This window comes from Mus caroli, unplaced genomic scaffold (assembly GCF_978045245.1).
Source record: "Mus caroli unplaced genomic scaffold, Mus_caroli_1 scaffold_13, whole genome shotgun sequence".
Classification (NCBI taxonomy): Eukaryota; Metazoa; Chordata; class Mammalia; order Rodentia; family Muridae; genus Mus; species Mus caroli.
Genome location: NW_028227268.1, coordinates 119,984,508 through 120,002,382, shown reverse-complemented (window position 1 = coordinate 120,002,382; position 17,875 = coordinate 119,984,508). Strand labels below are relative to the sequence as shown.

General features: G+C 48.5%; 1 protein-coding gene across 1 annotated transcript; it reads left to right on the top strand.

Annotated features, from left to right (window-relative positions):
* Positions 1-13,195: 13,195 nt before the first annotated feature.
* Pla2g3 (phospholipase A2 group III) lies at positions 13,196-17,875 on the top strand. The gene is made up of 7 exons (XM_021178331.2): positions 13,196-13,697; positions 14,581-14,713; positions 14,962-15,096; positions 15,607-15,884; positions 16,582-16,711; positions 16,816-16,932; positions 17,659-17,875. The coding sequence occupies exons 1-7, from the start codon at positions 13,196-13,198 to the stop codon at positions 17,873-17,875; spliced, it is 1,512 nt and encodes a 503-aa protein (XP_021033990.1).

Sequence of the window (17,875 nt, the reverse complement as noted above, 5' to 3'; positions counted from 1 at the left end):
ATTCGAACTTGGGCCCTCTGCAAGAACAGTAAGAGCTCTTAACTGCTGATCCATCTCCCTAGTCCCAAATAACAAAAATACTAATGATGAGCCAGTGAGTGAGATCAGTGGGTAAAGGGACTTGCCACCAAGCTATCTGAGTGTGATCACTAGAATGCACACGGTAGAAGGAGAGACCAGACGCCCCAAGTTGTCCTCTCACCTCTGTCTATGCACCGTGGCACACATGGGGACATACATACACACACCCTAAATAAATACACATATTTTTAAAAACATTAATTGCAATGTTTGAGACATATATTTATATTGAAATCATTCATTTTTCCAGGTAATTAAAATGTAATCAGGAGTTTCTACTTCATGTGTTCCCCTGTCAATGGTGCATGGTGGGACTGTAGACATCAGTGCTATCTAACTAGGAAGTCTGCAAATCTTACACTCAGTGTTATTCTGTCCCGTACCTGGGGCCTTTGTGGCTCATCGTCCAGCTGTACAGCACCCATGATGCCCAATGTTTCTTCTGACTTTCCTTGTAGTCCTTGGGTCACTGGGAAGGTTCCCTTTGTTGAGCCCTTGCCTCCCCTTAGATCCTATGGTTGCCAGCCTATGGTGCTGCTGGGAGATGAAGGAAGCTTTGGGGCCTAGCAAAAGGAAACTGGTTAATTGCTCTCAGAGGCACATTGGACTTGTGACCTCTCTTTTTTCCCTGGCTCTGAGGGAGCATTATATAGCACTGTTCCCTCCATGAGAACACTGTTGGACACAGCTTCTGAGGAGACATGAACAAATGTGTACTCTCCCCAGATAGGAAACTGATGACAGACCAAAATACAGACACCACTAAAGTTCAACTCATCGAACCATTGAGCCTTATTGAAGTTACAGGAACATGGGTGAGGGTTAGTTACAGGAACAGAAATAACTTCAAGCTGCATAGTCAAAGCCCACACCCCTGTGCGTGACACCCCTAGCACTAGAAACCTGGAACACACAGCAAACCTGAAAGCTGCTTAGCAGCATGGGGAGTGACCTTTCCAGGTAATTCAGATAGTCTGGGCCACTGTCGGACACCTGAGCTGGCCTCTGATACTCCTAGGCAGTTCCAATGGTCTGAGCGTAGTTTAGGCAGTTTAGCCTGCCTAGGTGTGTCTCTCGGCAATCTGGGGGTGGGTGTAGCAGCCTAGTGAATCTGTTCAGTTTCAGGGACTTCCTGGAGTCATTGAATGGTTTATTTTCTCAGTTTAGAGAACTTTCCTTAGTGAATATTTGACCTGCCCTTAAAGTAACTTTGCTTTGTTTCCCCCTTAACATCTTGTGTTTGAACAAGCTTTGCTCTAAGACAGAAGGAAGGCTTTAACCTCAGAGGAAGCTTGGAGGCGTCCTCCATCACATGCTCACAATATGATGTGCTGTTTCCACCACAGGCTCAAAGTAGCATCACCAACGGACTGAGACCATGAGCCAAAATAAAGCTTCCCTCCTGTTAAGTGTCTAAAGCATTTTGTCAGTAGCAGGAAGCTGATAGAACAGGGACACATATGCAAGCATTTCAACACTGGAATATACCACAGGCATTTAGTCAAGGCATGTGACCATTCCAAGGCTTTCCAGCGACAGGATTGGGCCTGGGAATTGAGGCTTTAGTAGAGTCCTTTAGCAGGCAGGCACCTTCTGGGGAAGTGGAGAGAGCTCACATTCTACAGCGCTGGAAACTGAGCATCCAGTCAGGCCCACAGCCACACTTCCTTGCTCTTGCCCTCAAGTCTCCAGCTTAAATGAAGATGTCTTTTTGTTTGTTTGTTTTTTCAAGACAGGGTTTCTCTGTGTAGCCCTGGCTGTCCTGGAACTCACTTTGTAGACCAGGCTGGCCTGGAACTCAGAAATCTGCCTGCCTCTGCCTCCCAAGTGCTGGGATTAAAGGCGTGCGCCACCACCGCCTGGCTAAACGAAGATCTTATTTGCCAAATTCTCCATGATACCTAGTGAGCTTTACGTTCACCCACATCGATCCTCGACTCTTGGGTACTGTTGATTATCTCTGTGTTATTAACAGGGACAGGAAGACTTAGGAAAAAATCTGAATTCAGGTCAGCAAGAGAGCTCAGCAAATAGAGGTGGATAAACCTGACAACCTGAGTTTGATCCCAGAATCCACAGGCTCTCTCAGGTTGTTCTCTGAACTACACATGTGTGTGTCGTGGCCTGCTTATGTGCTTCTGCCTATACACATACGCACTCTAAACAAATAAAAAATATTTTAAATTCAAACTCAAATTAAGGCCTAGCTTGGGCGTATTTCAGCCTTTTATACTTTGTCCCTACATCCTAAATGACCTGGACCAGCAGGTTATTCTTCAGTGACCAGGTCCTTAGCAGAAGCACCAGGGATGAGGAAATAAAGATGAGTTGGGACCAGGGGTCTTATATAAACTGATAGCTTATGCCAAGCATGTTTATTAAGAACTACAACATTATATATATATATATATATATATATATATATATATATATATATATATATGGTTTGCTGGAGAACATGAGACAGAGTCAGTAGGAAGCCATCAAACAGTAGCATAAAGCCAGCAGGAGGTTAAGCAACCAATGTTGCACAAAGGGAACACAGGCTATGTCAAGTGTGTCGCAGACCACACCGTTAGCAATCCTGAAGCTGAGAGTCACGGGCCTTTTAAAGGGGAAAAGCTGAGTTGCCAGAATCCTGAGACCACAGCTTTCAAAAGGCCCAGGATTGCAAATTGGGTTCCTGGTTTTAGACTAGGGACTATTCTCTTCTCCACATGTCAGGGCCTTAGGGAAAGTCTGGCTCCTAAGATACCCTAAGGGTTGGAGGGTGTATGTGTGTGTGTGTGTGTCTGGTGTGATATCTGTGGGTACATGCGCGTCTGCAGGGAGTGGAGGCCAGTGGTTGATGCTGGTTGTCTTTCCTCTGCTGCTCTCCACCTTTTATCCCCCTAAAATTCTTTACCTGAAGTATATGAGTGTTTTGTTTGCAGGTATTGTAAGTGCATGGTGGATACTTTCAGTGGCTAGAAGAGGGCACTGGAACCCATGGGACTGGAATTACAGATGGTTGAGAGGCACGATGTAGGATAGGAGTGAGCTGGGAGTTGAACCTGGGTCCTCTGCAAGAGCAACAAGTGGTCTTAACTACTGAGCCATCTCTCTCCAGCCCCTCTACTTTTATATTTTGAGCTAAGGTCTTTCATTGACCCGGAAGCTGGCTGATTGGGCTAGGCTGGCTGACACAGGGGTCTCTGCCTTCTACTGTCACGCCAGTCCTGGGCTTTATCGTCATGTGCTGATATGCTTAGCTTTTTACATGCGTTCTGGGGACCCAAACTCAGATCCTCATGCTTGTGTGGAAGGAGCTTTACTGCCTGAGCCATCTCCCTAGCTCCAATGTTTCAGGAGTTTCTAGGTAGAAAAATCAATCTAGAAACATGACAGAAACTTCTTCCATTCCAAAATTTACGTTAAAACATTTTTTTCTTGCGTACTTACATTGGCTGAGTTTCTGCATTACTATTGGCACCCATGATATGTTCTTATTTTATTTATTTATTTTTACTATTGTTGTTATTTACTTGCTTATAAATGTATATGTGTATGGGTGTTTTACTGTCATGTATGTCTGTGTATCACTTGCATGCCTGGTACCCACTGAGACTAGAAGCAGGCATTGGATTTCCTGGGACTGGAGTTACGGAGAGTAGTGAGCCACCATGTGGGTGCTGGGAATCAACCCTTGTCCTCTGGAAGAGTGGAGTGCTCTCTCCTCTCCTCTCCCTCCCCTCCCCTCCCCTCTCCTCCCCTCTCTCATCTCTCCTTCCTTCCTTCCTTCCTTCCTTCCTTCCTTCCTTCCTTCCTTCCTTCCTTCCTTCCTTCCTTCCTCCCTCCCTCCCTCCCTCCCTTCCTCCTTCTCTTCCTCCCTTCTTTCATTTCTTTTTTGAGACAGGGTTTCTCTGTGTAGCCCTGGCTGTCCTGGAACTAGCTGTGTAAAGAAGGTTGGCCTCAAACTCACAGATCAGCCTGCCTCTGCCTCCACAGTGCTCAGCTCAGACAGTGCTCTTAATCACAGAGCTGTCTCTCCAATCCTGTGTTCCTCATTTCAATAGTTGGTTTCTGTGTTCATAATTTATTTCTCTGTTTTGAAAAATCTCTCTCTCACTTCAGCCCGGAGCTCAGAGGAGCTTGGTCCCGACATCCATGGTCATAGTTTTCTTACATGTAATGTATAAGACCTCACGTGGAACCTGCATCAATATGATGAAGGGACTGAAGTTCCGGCAGGCCATGTGTCCTTAAAATTCCTGTCGGATGAGGACCGGAGCCTGCCCACATCCAAACTGAACGACCTGTGGCTTCTGAGCTACTCCACCTCCTGGCTGGACAGCATGCTTCAGAGGAGACCTGTTATAAAAGCAGGTTTGCATCGCCAGCTCCTGTGTCTTACTCCCTTTTTCTTTGCTGAATATTATTATTTTTTAAATGTCAAGACTATTTGTATGCTGTGAAGGACCATGACATATTTGGGTATATAAAATTACATCCAGAAGATTTTCCTGAAAAAGAGAAGAAGACTTAGGGTGAAATTCTTGAGGCATTCCATCCAGGGCACTGGAGTTTTCAGAGGCTGCTGCTGCTCAGCACAGCAGGAGTGTTCCTGAATATCCTGGGACATCTTTCTGTGACGGTTGAAGTTTTTTTTTTTTTTTTTTTTAAGATTTATTTATTTATTATATGTAAGTACACTGTAGCTGTCTTCAGACACTCCTCCAGAAGAGGGTGCCAGATCTCGTTGCGGATGGTTGTGAGCCACCATGTGGTTGCTGGGATTTGAACTCTGGACCTTCGGAAGAGCAGTCGGGTGCTCTTACCCACTGAGCCATCTCACCAGCCCGAAGTTTAAGTTAATATGTTAACACCTGAAATTAAAATAGTTATTGTGAAAAAAAATCTCTTATCTGGGAGTGGTGGTGTACACCTTTATTCGCAACACTCAGGAGGCAGAGGCAGGCACATCTCTGAGTTTGAAACCAGCCTCATCTACTGAGTTCAAGAACAGCAAGGGTTACACAAAGAAATCCAGTCTCATAAAACAAAAATAAATAAATAAATAAATCTCTATATATGTATGTATAAACATTTTTTAAGAACCACCCCATTTTGTGTTTCACAACAAATATAGGTTTGTGGAGGGAATGAGAGGCATTTGGATTCACACACACACACACACACACACACACACACACACACACACACAGAGTCAGTAGCAAAGTGTTTGCCTAAAATCCATGAGTCTATATTCTATCCTTAGCATCACCTCTAGCCCCTACTCCCACGTTTGTGTGTGTGTGTGTGTGTGTGTGTGTGTGTATGTGCACAAGTGTGTTAACTTTTAAAGTTCAGGAATTTAAGAGTAGCTTAGTTGAGTGGTTTTGATTCAAGGCTTCTGAGATTGCAGAGGTAATGCCAGCTATATTCCTCCAAAGATTTCAGATATACAAAGGGCCAGTGGGCTCTGGCAATATGCTCAGCTTCATAAACCCTCAGGGAAGTGTAAGACAGTGAGATGCTGCAGTAGGGCAGTTACAGAGGCAGACAGTAACTAGTGCTGGCAGGAAGTCAGAAATCTCTTATGCTGCTGGTGAGACCATAAAACCATAGAGCCGTTTTGGAGTTCCTTAAAATGTCAGCAAGTTCACTTGTAGGTGTGTCTTAGTTAGAGTTTTATTGCTATGAACAGACACCATGACCAAGGCAACTCTTAATTGGGGGTGGCTTGCAGATTCAGAGGTTCAATCTATTATCATCAAGGCAGGAGCATGGCAGCATCCAGGCAGACATGGTGTAAGATAAGCTGAGAGTTCTACATCTTCATCTGAAGGCTGCTTCCAGGCATCTAGAATGAGGTTCTTATAGCCCATACCCACAGTGACACACCTACTCCAACAGGGTCACACCTTCTAATCATGCCATTCCCTGGGCTGGGCATATACAAACCATTACAAGGTATATACAGAAGAGAAAGAAACAAACCATGTAAAAGCTTGCATATGACTATTCATGGTATCAATTCTTATAATAACCCCAAAGTGGAAAAAACTCAGATGTCCATCACCTGATAAACAAAATGTTGTAAATGCATTATATGGGATATTATCTAGTTAGTAAAAGACATGAAATAGGGCTTCAAGGATGGTTTAGTAGTTAAGAGCACTGGCTGCTTTTCTAGAGACCCCGGGTTTGATTCTCAGCATCTACATGGCAGCTCACAACCATCTGTAAGTCCAATTTCAGGGGAACTGCTGCCCTGTCATGGCCTCTGTGGGAACCATGTACAGTGCTGCACAAACATACATGCATGCAAAACAGCCATACATAAATATAAATACAACTTAAAATTTAAAGGCATGCCGGGCAGTGGTGGCTCACACCTTTAATCCCAGTACTTGGGAGGCAGAGGCAGGTGGATCTCTGAGTTCAAGGCCAGCCTGAACTCAGAGTGAATTCCAGGACAGCCAGGGCTACACAGAGAAACCCTGTCTCGAAAAAACCAAAATAATAATAATAATAAATAATAATTTAAAGGCATGAAATACTTTTGCATGCTACAACAAACACACACATGAAAGAAGCCTGCCATAAAATACCACATCGTATGCTTCAATACACAGCCGTTCTCCACACTGAATGACACAGGCAGCCTGCACATCTCCCGGTGGTCTTGGAAGATTAGCGTGGAGGACCTAGAGAGACGGCTTGCTGATTAAGAGCTCTTGTTGCTAGAACACCTGAGCTCAATTCCCAGAGTGTCAGCTAGACACAATTGCCCTTCTGTCCAGCTCTGTGGGGTCCAACGCCCTCTTCTTCATTCCAAGGGCGACTACACTCTTGTGCTCAACCCTCCCCCCATAAACATAATTAAAAGGAAAACCAAAACCATTTATAAAAAGGCTCAGATTTCTGGAACATTCCAACTGCCTAGGGATTTTTGTACGCACAGTGCAGCACAATGCATGACTCATGTTTTGTGGTGACAGTGGTACAAACAGCCACCGCACCATAAGTTATGAAAGTGTAACATATGCAATTATGCATAGTAAATAGCACACACGCGGCATCACTGGCTTATATATTTATTGTACTATTTTATAGTTATTCTAGCGTATACTCCTCCTACTTACAGAAAAGATCACTTTAAAAGCAGTGTGTCTTGTCGTAGGAATAGCAGCCTCATGATCAATTGCTCCCTGCATGCACTCAGAAGCCACACCGAGAAGCTGACTCAACTCTCTGAGTTTGTGTAAGCACACTTTACAATGTTTGCAAAGTGACGAAGTCATCTAACCAGGGATTTAGCAGAGCATACCCTAGTTGTTAATACAGCGTGACTGTATGTGAACACATATAATAGACAACTCCAAGAAGATGTAAAGTCAGTTCACAGTCACTGTGCTGGGAGGAGTCTGAATAACTACTAGGAAGTACAGGAATTTTCTTGGGGAATTTGAAAACATTCTGAAATTAATGGTGACAGTTGCACAGCTAAGAACACTATAAACCTTATTTTATTTATTAAATTTTTATTCTTTATTTTTCTTTGTTTTCTGAGTCAGAGTCTCACTATACAGACTGACTTTCAAACTCATAATCCTCCTGTCTCAGCCTCTGGAGTGCCAGGATTATCAGCCTGTGCCATCCACCGCACCTTAGCTAGTCATTGTCTACTTTAAGTTGATGGACTGGATGGTATTTCAATTCATGTGCACATGTGCATACACACACACACACACACACATACACAGAGAGACAGAGACAGAGACAGGGAGAGACAGGGAGAAAGAGAGGGAGAGGGAGAGGGAGAGGGGGAGAGGAATGAGGAGAGGGAGGGTGAGGGGAGGGGGAGAGGACGGGAAGGGGAGGGGGGAGGGAGGGAGAGAGGGACAAAGAGAGGGGGAGAGAGAGAGGGAGAGAGAGGGAGAGATGAAGAGGGGAGAGGGAGGGAGAGATGGAGAGGGGGAGGGGGAGGGAGAGGGGGAGGGGGAGGGAGAGTGGTCTGCTCACAGACTGACAATGCCAAGACACTCCCGCTCATCTCCCAACACAAGAGCCTTTTCATAGATCCCCTCAGTGACCAGTGATAGGCTCTGCTTCCTTCCTGGAGGGAGCGATTCCAGAGAAAGAGTAAGGAGGAAGGCAAAACCTTTTAGGAACTGGAAGTTATGTTACTTCAGCCCAGTTAACTTGTTGGAGCAAGTCACTAAATACAGCTTTTACTCTAGAGATGGGTTGAAGGGAGTAGCATCAAAGAATATATGTGCATATTTTAGAACCATCATAGCTTCTAATGTTGCGCGTTAAGATGGTTTCTATAATCTCTTATTTCCCCTCAATTTTGATTTCTTTCTGAGACAGGGTCTCATACAGTGCAGGTAGAGCTTGAATTTGCTAAGTAGTTGAGCAGAGTGAGCTCCTGGTTCTCCTGCCTACCTCCAAAGAGCCGGAATTACAGGCATGTGTGACCTTGGTGGCCTAGCTTCACAGAACAAGTGGCAGCATCAGGTCTAAGGTCCGTCCTCCCATTTGCGCGATTATCTCACTGGGTCTCATTCTTTATTTCCTCACACTTGGAGCTGGGCACAGTTGTGGTCAGAAGTGCAAGGAACTGAATCCCAGCTGGAGATGTTGCAGCTGTGTTCTGTACCAGCATTCCCGTCTCTGTAGCCTGAGGTCTCCTGGGAAGATTGTCCTTTAGGCCTCGGTCCCTCTCACTGGTCCCTTCTGGTCCCTGTGAGAGACAGTTGACTGACAGCCCAAAGCTGCAGTACCTTCAGGATCTGCAGCAGAGACCACTGTCTTCTTGGGGAGCCTCCAGCTATTGACAGAAGAACTGGGCCACTGGGGCTGGGCTGACTGGGTCCAAGTGGGGCTGCGCCACAGGAAGTCTTCACACCAGCACCTCTTGGCTGGCTCAGACCTGCTCCTCCCGGTGGAGTCCTCTTTTCCTCCTTTCCATAGATGTCAGAGCTGAAGCATGGCCTGGAGGGTTTCCCTGCCCAGTTCTGAAGCCTTCTCTTTTATCCTTTTCCAAGTATTTCCACACATAAATCTCCTCTGCTTCTAACTCGGTCTTGGCAGCAGCTTTCTGGAGCCAACTGACACTAGGTTCCAGCCCCTCTTCCACTTCCAGCCTCCATTCTCCCAGGGCTGTGTTCCCTTCCTGTCTCTCTCGCCCTGAGCTCGCTCGCTCTGTTCTTCCCCTCCCCAGCTCGCAGAAGCACACTCTCTCCAGGGTCTCATTCAGTGCCTGGCACACAGTAAATGCAATGACTTTTTGTTTCTGAGTGAATTGCATGCTCTGAAGCTGGGCACAGCCCGTCCCATTCTCCAAGCACAGAGCACATGGCGCCTTCTGGGTAAAGCTGGGAACGCCAGCTCTGAAGGCCAGAGGGAGACACCATTCAGGCTAAATCAGAGGAAGTCTCTGAGATGGGGAGACTGGGGTTGAGAGGGACAGTGGAGCATCTGCAGGTCCTGGGAAGATGTACTCCCTCTATATGCCCAGTGTGGTATGCACCATGGTCTTAGCACTTGGGAGGCCAAAGCAGATAGATTTCTGCAAGTTGCAAGCCAGCCTAGGCTATGGCACTGACTTCAAGGTCAGTCTGAGGTACAACTCTAGCCCCTCTCTCCGACAAAAGCTCCAAAGATACAAGTAACAGCAAGTACCAGAGAAAAGATATAGAACCAAGACATTGGAAAGGACAGGCGAGAGGTTCAGTCATTTGTAAATTCGCCTTCCAGTGCTGGCACAACCTTTAGGTTTACACTGAGGAAGAACTGGTACAAGAGATCTGTGTGCCTGTGCAGCCCTGCTCAAGGTATGGGAAGCAGATCTGTTATTCAGAGCTGGGTGTACAAAGTGGTCCAAAAGAGCTCTTATTTGTTTGAGACCACTTCTCCGTCGAAGTTCGTTCATATCCAAGGTAAAGCCTTGGAACGATTACCTCGCATCATAGATACCCCCTTCTTTGTGGGGTGGTCTGTCCTTCAGGAATCTGCTGTTCTTGAATCTACAATGGCTCCAGATTCAGGACAACTGTGGGACAGGACAGGCCATTGTAAAAAGGTGACAGTAATATGACAGGTTGCAAGCAGGACATGGTGGTGCACTCTTTTGATCCCAGTGCTTGGGAGGCAGAGGCAGGGGGATCTCTGTAAGTTTAGACCACAGACAGCCAAGGCTATTACACAGAGAAACCCTGTCTCAAAAAACCAAAACAGGGAGAGAGAGAGAGAGAGAGAGAGAGAGAGAGAGAGAGAGAGAGAGAGAGATTGCTCTCTGTGCCTTTAGCCTTGAAAGGGAATGAAGTAAGTTAGGTCTCATAAGAAACCAAAAGTGGGGGTGGGGGTGGAGAGATGGCTCACCAGTTAAGAGCACTGACTGTTCTTCCAGAGGTCCTGAGTTCAAATCCCAGCACCCACATGGTGGCTCACAACCATCTATAAGGGGTCCAATGCCCTCTTCTGAAGGCAGCTACAGTGTACTCATATTAAATAAATAAATAAATAAATAAATAAATAAATAAATAAATACCAAAAGTGATGGTGTGTACACTGATGGTGTGCATGACTAACAGTGTGCACAGTGGTGGTGTTCACAGTGACGGTGCACACACTAACAGTGCACACGGGATAATCTCAGCATTTGAAAGGCTAAGGCAGGAGGATTCCAAACCTAACACTAGCCTAGGCTAGAAATGAGCCCACTTAAAAAAAAAGAGGGGGAGAGGGACAGGGTGATACAGACAGGAAGGAAAGAGCTTTCCTGGATAGACATCCACTCCTTATTCCCTGCTGTGACTCAGTCTCCAACCCAGGTTGGTGGAAGCTCAGAGAAAAGCTCACTCCCCATCCTGTGTCTTATCCTACTCATTTTGGACCCCTCTGTCTTCTGAGGAACACACTGATGAGAAACAAGGTACAGCTCCTGTCCCATAGACTGACCGATGTGGTCCCCCAGGTGGAGTCAGAAGAGAAACAGTAAGTGCCTGCCTCCCTTGCAGTCTGTTGCCACCCTAGCCTGCCTTCCCATGAGGTGGACAGGAAGAGATCTCAAAGATCCTCCCACAGAACCTGCCTCTACAGAGGAGAAAAACAAAGACCTGGAGAGGACAAAGTTCCCTAGTGAGGCAGCGCCCTGGCCACAGTCCCACAGTCCCTGTCCCAAACTGGGTAGATATAAATTCAGAGGCCCCCAAACCTTAGGGTTTGCTTTCTCCTAGTTAGGCTGCTTCCTGCTACCCTGAGGTGTTAGTGAGTGTTTTCACAGCAGACGCTATGCTTATGGTAAGAGTCTTACCTAACGCCTGTGAGTAACAACAGGGATCAGGATCATCCTGGTCATGCAGAAGAGGAAGCTGAGGGCCAGAGCTGTAGGTTTCTAAGGCCAGGGTCACACTGTTCCAGTTGGGTCTGTCTGATCTTTCCAAAGCTGGGCTCTTGATGTGAGTCCATCCCGCCTTTCCAGTGAAGGGCAAGGAAGGCTGTGGAATGTAGAAAAGGGAGCCGAGCTGGATGTCAGGTTCTACGACAAGAGTGAATACCACTACTGTGCTTTTTTTAAAACCTTGGCTTGTGCCCACACCCTCTTCTCTCGCTGCCACCACATCTTTCTCATCTCAGGAGAGGGGTTTGGCACCTGGGTTAAATGATTCTCTTTTCATTAATCCTCAGCTATTACCTCCAGATAAGGGCTAGTTCTGAAGCCACAAAGATAGGCCTCATGGCTGAAGCAGACTCTGTGCTCCCCTTCCTACAGTGGCTCTGCCTCTGCCTTGATGGGACTTGACTTCCTGCAGAGTGTAGCATTGCAGCCAAGGGGGACTGGTCCAGCTAGCCCTGATTTGCTCCTTTAAACTCTCTCACCCCTGTGGGGACCTGAGTGTTATTTGAATTACTTTTACATCCCTCTGGGGCTTCAGTTTCTTCCTATCTTGCCTGTTGTTGTTGTTGTTGCTGTTTGTGTGTTTGTTTTTGAGACAGGGTCTATGTGGCTTTGGCTGTCCTGGAACTCATTATGTAGACCAGGTTTGCCTTAAACACAGAGATCTGCCCACTTCTGCCTTCCAAGTGCTGGGATCAAAGGTGTGCACATAACAGCCAGCTGGGCTCAGTTTCTTCATCTATATAATGGGTATAACTACTAGCTTCACCAGATGGTTGGAAGCTGAATAACACATCAGCTTGGGGACATGGGAAACAGTGCTGAGTATAGCCCCCTCCATGATACAGAGACTCAAGCCTCTTGGGAGGACACATGATGCCTTCTGGGCGTCATACTCCAAGAATAGAAGGATCTGGCCCCCTGAGCCATTTTATACTTATTTGGGGACCTTATCTTTTAAATCCCCAGTGCCAGTCCTGCTCCAGGTTACTATCAGGTCCTACTCTGGTTACGTGTCCCAACCATCAGACAGGAGTATGGCGTTGGAACAGACCTGTGCTGGAAGTCGCAGGGATCCTGTGGCACTCTCTTTGGAGAATCCCAACAGTCTTTCTCTGAACCAGGACTTGCAAAGAGCACCAGAATCAACCTTCTTTTCCCAGAAGATTTGGGAACTCCCAAGGTGGGCTCCAGAGCCCCAGCGGTGCCCTGGCCTCTTTCACCCGCCCTAACTGAAGTCCATGGCCTCTTGCCAATCTCATAGACTTGGGTGTAGTAGTTGCAACTGGGTTAGGAGTACAAGGACAGGTTCTGGAGGTCTCCTCTAAGTCCCTGAACTCTCTTCTGGCTCCAAAGGGGATAAAGCTCCCCCTTGACCTCCCTCCTCCAACCTCACCCTCATAGTCCAAGGCTTTGGCTCCAACAGATGCTTCCAGGGCAGCCCGGGGCAGGTGACTGGACAGCTCCGCGGATAGGATGAGTGGAGGCGTGGGCTCAGCAATGCATCCCTCAGCCAATCAGCAGCCTGCCCAGCCGGTGGATTCGGTTACAAGCCCAATATCACCCCATACACCAGCCTTCCTCCTCCTCCCGCGGCTCCATTCATTGGCCCTGACACCCAGGGGCTGCTGGGCATCGCTTCTGAGGGAGCCTCAGCAGCTGCCTCAGGGGCAGCCAAAGGCAGGCATCCAGGGGCTTTGTCTGACCAGGCTGGGCTAGAGTAGAATGGGGGTTCTGGGGGTACTTCTAGGAGTGCTGGCTTTCCTAGGGGGCTCCCATACCCGTCACTGGGACAGTACCTCCTGCCATTTGGTCCGGCCCATCCCTGGTAACCCTCTGGGCTCCCTGAGCTTCTTGGGCAAAGATGCCCAAGGCCTGGCATTATTCCAGGCCTTCTGGGATACACACCACAGACTGCAGGTTTGTGTCAGGCAGGATGAATCTGAACTTATCACAGCGTTCAGGGCCCTCTGTGCTCATGAGCCTTTGCAGCACTCCTTCATCCAAACCCCTGGACCTGTGCTGCAGAGAGCACTGGCCACTCTGCAGAACCAGTGGGAGGCTTGTCAAAGGTCTCAGGATAGTCCTACAGGAGCCAGGGAGAAGCGAGCAACAGAGCAGAGTGGAGCACCTGACAGAGAGCACCGTCGAAGGAGGAGAGGCTGGACCATTCCTGGCACGCTGTGGTGCGGTGTTGGGAACTCTGCTGAGAATGCCTCAGAACTGGGTGAGCCCCAGGGGTTTGGGTAGGTGTATGGCATATATATGTGGGGTGGGGTGTTGGACTCCAGCCTGGCTCCCATTCTTCTAGGCTGTGTTATTGGAGAAGTGACTTAGGCACTTTAACCTCATTTTTTAAACCTGTAAAATGGGTGTGAATATGAGTAGCTCTTCATGAGACACTTAAGTGACCTCATGGATGTGAAAGGTCTTACTCAAACCCATGAATCACTCGAGGGAGGAGGTAGATTGAGGAAGATCTGGATTCTACTGCTCTAAACAACCTCTACCCATGAGGTACTTCAGTGGAAAGAGCTCCAAAGACCTGGGTACAGCTCAGCATATTCAAGCTGACACTTCTTGAAGCTCCAAGTTCCTATCTGGAAGATAAAGAGCCACTTCCCTTTGGGGGCTGCTGTGAGCTCGGCTTGTGGAAACATCACAACAAAGGGTGCCATTGCTTGAACTGTGGCTGAATGCTGTGTATCTGCAAGGAATGCTGCTGGAGGACTGGCTTGAGCAGTCCAGGATGGCATCTTGGCCACCCAAGATGTTCTTGCTGTGCCAGAGGAAAGACTGTGCCTGGCCTGACTATCATTCCATTACACACACTTTCATTATCTGGAGTTCTACTTGGGTGTGAGCTTGGGAACTGTGAGTCAGCTCTGAGGAGGACCAGTCCAGAAGCTGGTGGGTCAGTTCCCTTGTTTGGACCAAACAGAGGAGGCTGCCAGCCTGTGGTCTTCTCTGAGAATTCTGGAGCTGTGAGGGCCCTGCCCTGGCCATGGGTTGGACTGCGGAGGGGCATTTGCTATACAAGGTAGGCATATATGAGCTGCTTCACGGCATCCAGGCCCCTGCTCCACTTTGTTCCCTTTCTCTCCATGCAGGTATGTTCCACGGCCCTGACCTCTGCTGCCGGGAACACGATCAGTGCCCACAAACCATTTCGCCCTTGCAGTATAACTATGGCATCCGAAATTTCCGCTTCCACACCATCTCTCACTGTGACTGTGACGCCAGGTTGGCAGCAGACAGAGAGGGCCTGGGGCTCGGGGACAGAGCAGAGTTACCCGGTTCTTGGGTCTAGGCACCAGGAACCCAGAGAGTTCTAAAGACCAGCAGTTGGGGCCCCTTCTTCCAACCACCCTCCATGCAGGTGGGCAGAACTGAGGCCCTAGAGCAGGAATGATCCTTTGGTAGGGTGGGCTGCAAAAGGTTCCAGGAGGCTCTCCGGGGTCCTTGGACCTGAATTCTGGTTCTGGGGACAGGTTTCAACAGTGCCTGAGGAGCCAGGGTGACTCCATCTCCGACATCATGGGCGTGGCCTTCTTCAACGTGCTGGAGATCCCCTGCTTTGTGCTGAAGGAACAGGAGGCCTGTGTGGCTTGGAACTGGTGGGGCGGGTATGTGGCTGCCCCACTGGAGTCCTTGCCTGGCCAGCAGGGCAACCTGGGCTCTAAGACCAGGGAGGGAGGTCTGTTTGTCCTCCAGCACCCATGCATTGTCCTTCAGTCAGAGCAGGGCTAGGGCTTTGGACCCTTCTGGGGTATTTCCCACAACCTAGGAGGAGGGGGACTGATGAAACTGGCAGAGAGGGCTGGAGAGACAGCCCAGTGATTAAAAGCACTGACGGCTCTTCCAGAGGTCCTGAGGTCAATTCTCAGCAACCACATGGTGGCTTACAACCACCTGTAATGGGATCTGATGCCCTCTTCTGGTGTGTCTGAAGACAGCTACAGTGTACTCATATATAAAAAATAATTTGAAAGGAAGGAAGGAAGAAAGAAAGAGAGGAGAAAGAAAGAAAGAAGTAAAGAAAGAAACTGGCAGAGATTTAGTCCACAGAGATGATTCTGTGAGGCTTTGGGAGCAGGAATTCTGGGTCACTAAGTGCCTCAACTTGCCCCCTTCAGGTGCAGGGCATACGGCTCCGCGCCCCTTGCTCAGCTTCGGCCCAGGACTTACTATAATGCCTCCTGGAAGGCTGAGGCCACCTCATGTTCTCCAAGCCCCCAAAGCCCAGCGCCCAGCAAACACCCCCAGAAGAGGGGCCCACAGCAGACACAAGCCAGACATCACAGCACAACTACCGCTACAGCTTTCCAGACCCTGTCGTCTCCTCCAGACCTGATCCCCAGAGGCCAGCCAGGAGCTCCACATCCCTGCCTCCAGGATGGCCCAAAACATCAAAGTGAGCTTAAAAATCAAGCTTTTTCAGGGGTGTGGTGGGTGGGTGTTCTTAGCTCTGTGTGCAAATGTAGTGTTACCTCTTTGTTTTTATTATTATTGTTATTATTATTGTTTGTTTGTTCTAAACACCTCCCAGGGCATTCCAACTTTCTTCATTAGATATAAGGGACTTCAGTAGTCTATAGATTGAGTAGTGTCATGTCCTGTTGAGTACATCACCTCTTGCAATATCAGCTGATAAAGTCTCAACACTGAACACACTCAGGCCCAATCGACTACCCACTAGCTGAAACTTCAACTTCACAGACTTCCCTGATTCCTCCAAGGCTGACGGCAAGAGCTAGATACGGAGCTGGATGCAGCCAGTGGTAAAGCATTTGTCTACAATGTGCATGGTTCTGCACTCAAGCCTCGAAGGAAAAAAATGAAGCTAGGCCTTTGCACATGCTCTTTTTCTGTCTGGATCCCGCTCTCTTTTTCCTCTCCCAGACTCAGCTTAGCAGTCTCTGAGTCTAGGAATCCTTATCTGCCGGGGAGAATTCATGCTATGTGTTTGACATTCTGTGAACATAGGGGAGGAGACAGAAGAGGACAATGTAACCAAACACATGTACTGGTGTGTCTCCTGGATGGTAGCAGGCCCAGGTGAGGCTTTCCTGGTGGACTGGACTTTCTTAACTACCACATCTGCCCCCCAGGTGCCCACCGTATCTGTCGAAGCCTCCGCCACCTGGACCAGTGTGAGCACCAGATCAAGCCCCAGGAAACCAAGTTCCACCTGCTCAACAGTGCCCAGACGCCCCTTTTCCACTGTGATTGCACCCGCCGGTGAGGCCTCTTGGGTGGGCTCGGGAGTGGGCTGCCTGCCACCAGAACCGTGCTGGGGCCCCTGGCAAGGTTCTGGAACAGTCTGAGACTGCATCTCCCCTCAGTCTGGCACGTTTCCTGAGGCTCCACAGCCCGCCTGCAGGCACCAACAAAGTTTGGGAGCTCCTAGGTACCACCTGCTTCAAGCTGGCCCCCCAACTTGACTGTGCTGAGGGCAAAGGGTAAGTGAACTCAGAGCCAGGGGGGATGGAGGCCCTTGCCAAGGGCTGGGTTTGTTTGTTTTGTAAGAACCAATTGTGTTCTGGGGAAAAAGGGCATGGTGAGGGGTCAGAGGGGCTTAAGCTAGGCTGCATGTCATCATTCCTCTGACCCTTGCTGCCCTGGGCCCAGCTCTGCAGCAGGCCATGGGGGAGGGGATGTGTGCCTGTGCTCAGAGATTTCATTCTTGTATGCCCTTGATAATTGATTTAGCTTTCTAGCCCTCTACTTGCTCCCCTGTAGATTGGTTATAGGAAAGCCAGGTATGGGGCACACCTATCATCCTAGTACTCGGTAAAATGAAGAAGGAGAATTTACTTTGAGGCCTAGGTGGGATAAATAGTATTTTAGAGGCCTGTCTAGAATACACAGTGAGCTCCTGTCTCAAACAAAAACAAGCGAGCCAAAAGATTGCTGGAGCCAAGGAAATAGAATGTGCTGTACGTAGCTCAAGACCTGCCAGACACAGAGATAGGGAAACAGGCTCAATTGCTGACTAAGGTTTCCACAGCCACCCAGGACTGGAACCTTGGCCTTGGTGCTAGAGTTAACTCTGCCTCATCTGGGTATAACCCTGCCCTCTCTGCTTGGCTGGTGACCCTGGCCTCACACCTGCTCCTCTCTGGGCCTCGGCCCTATTTTCAAAGTAGGGTGGATTCTGCTGACTTTGACCCCCTATGTCCCCACAGCTGTTCCAGAGACCACAGGGCCATCAAGGTGTCAGCTCGGCACTTGCAGAGGCTTCACAAGAGCCGACTCCATTTCAGGAATAAAGGCACAGGTGGGCCTCCTCTGGCACAGCCTGTGGAGCCCCCAGGGACCACCATGTCATTCTACAGCCAGTGTCTGCAAGTAACCCAGGCAATCTGGGGACCCAGGGGTCAGAAGAAACTCTGGAGCTCATAA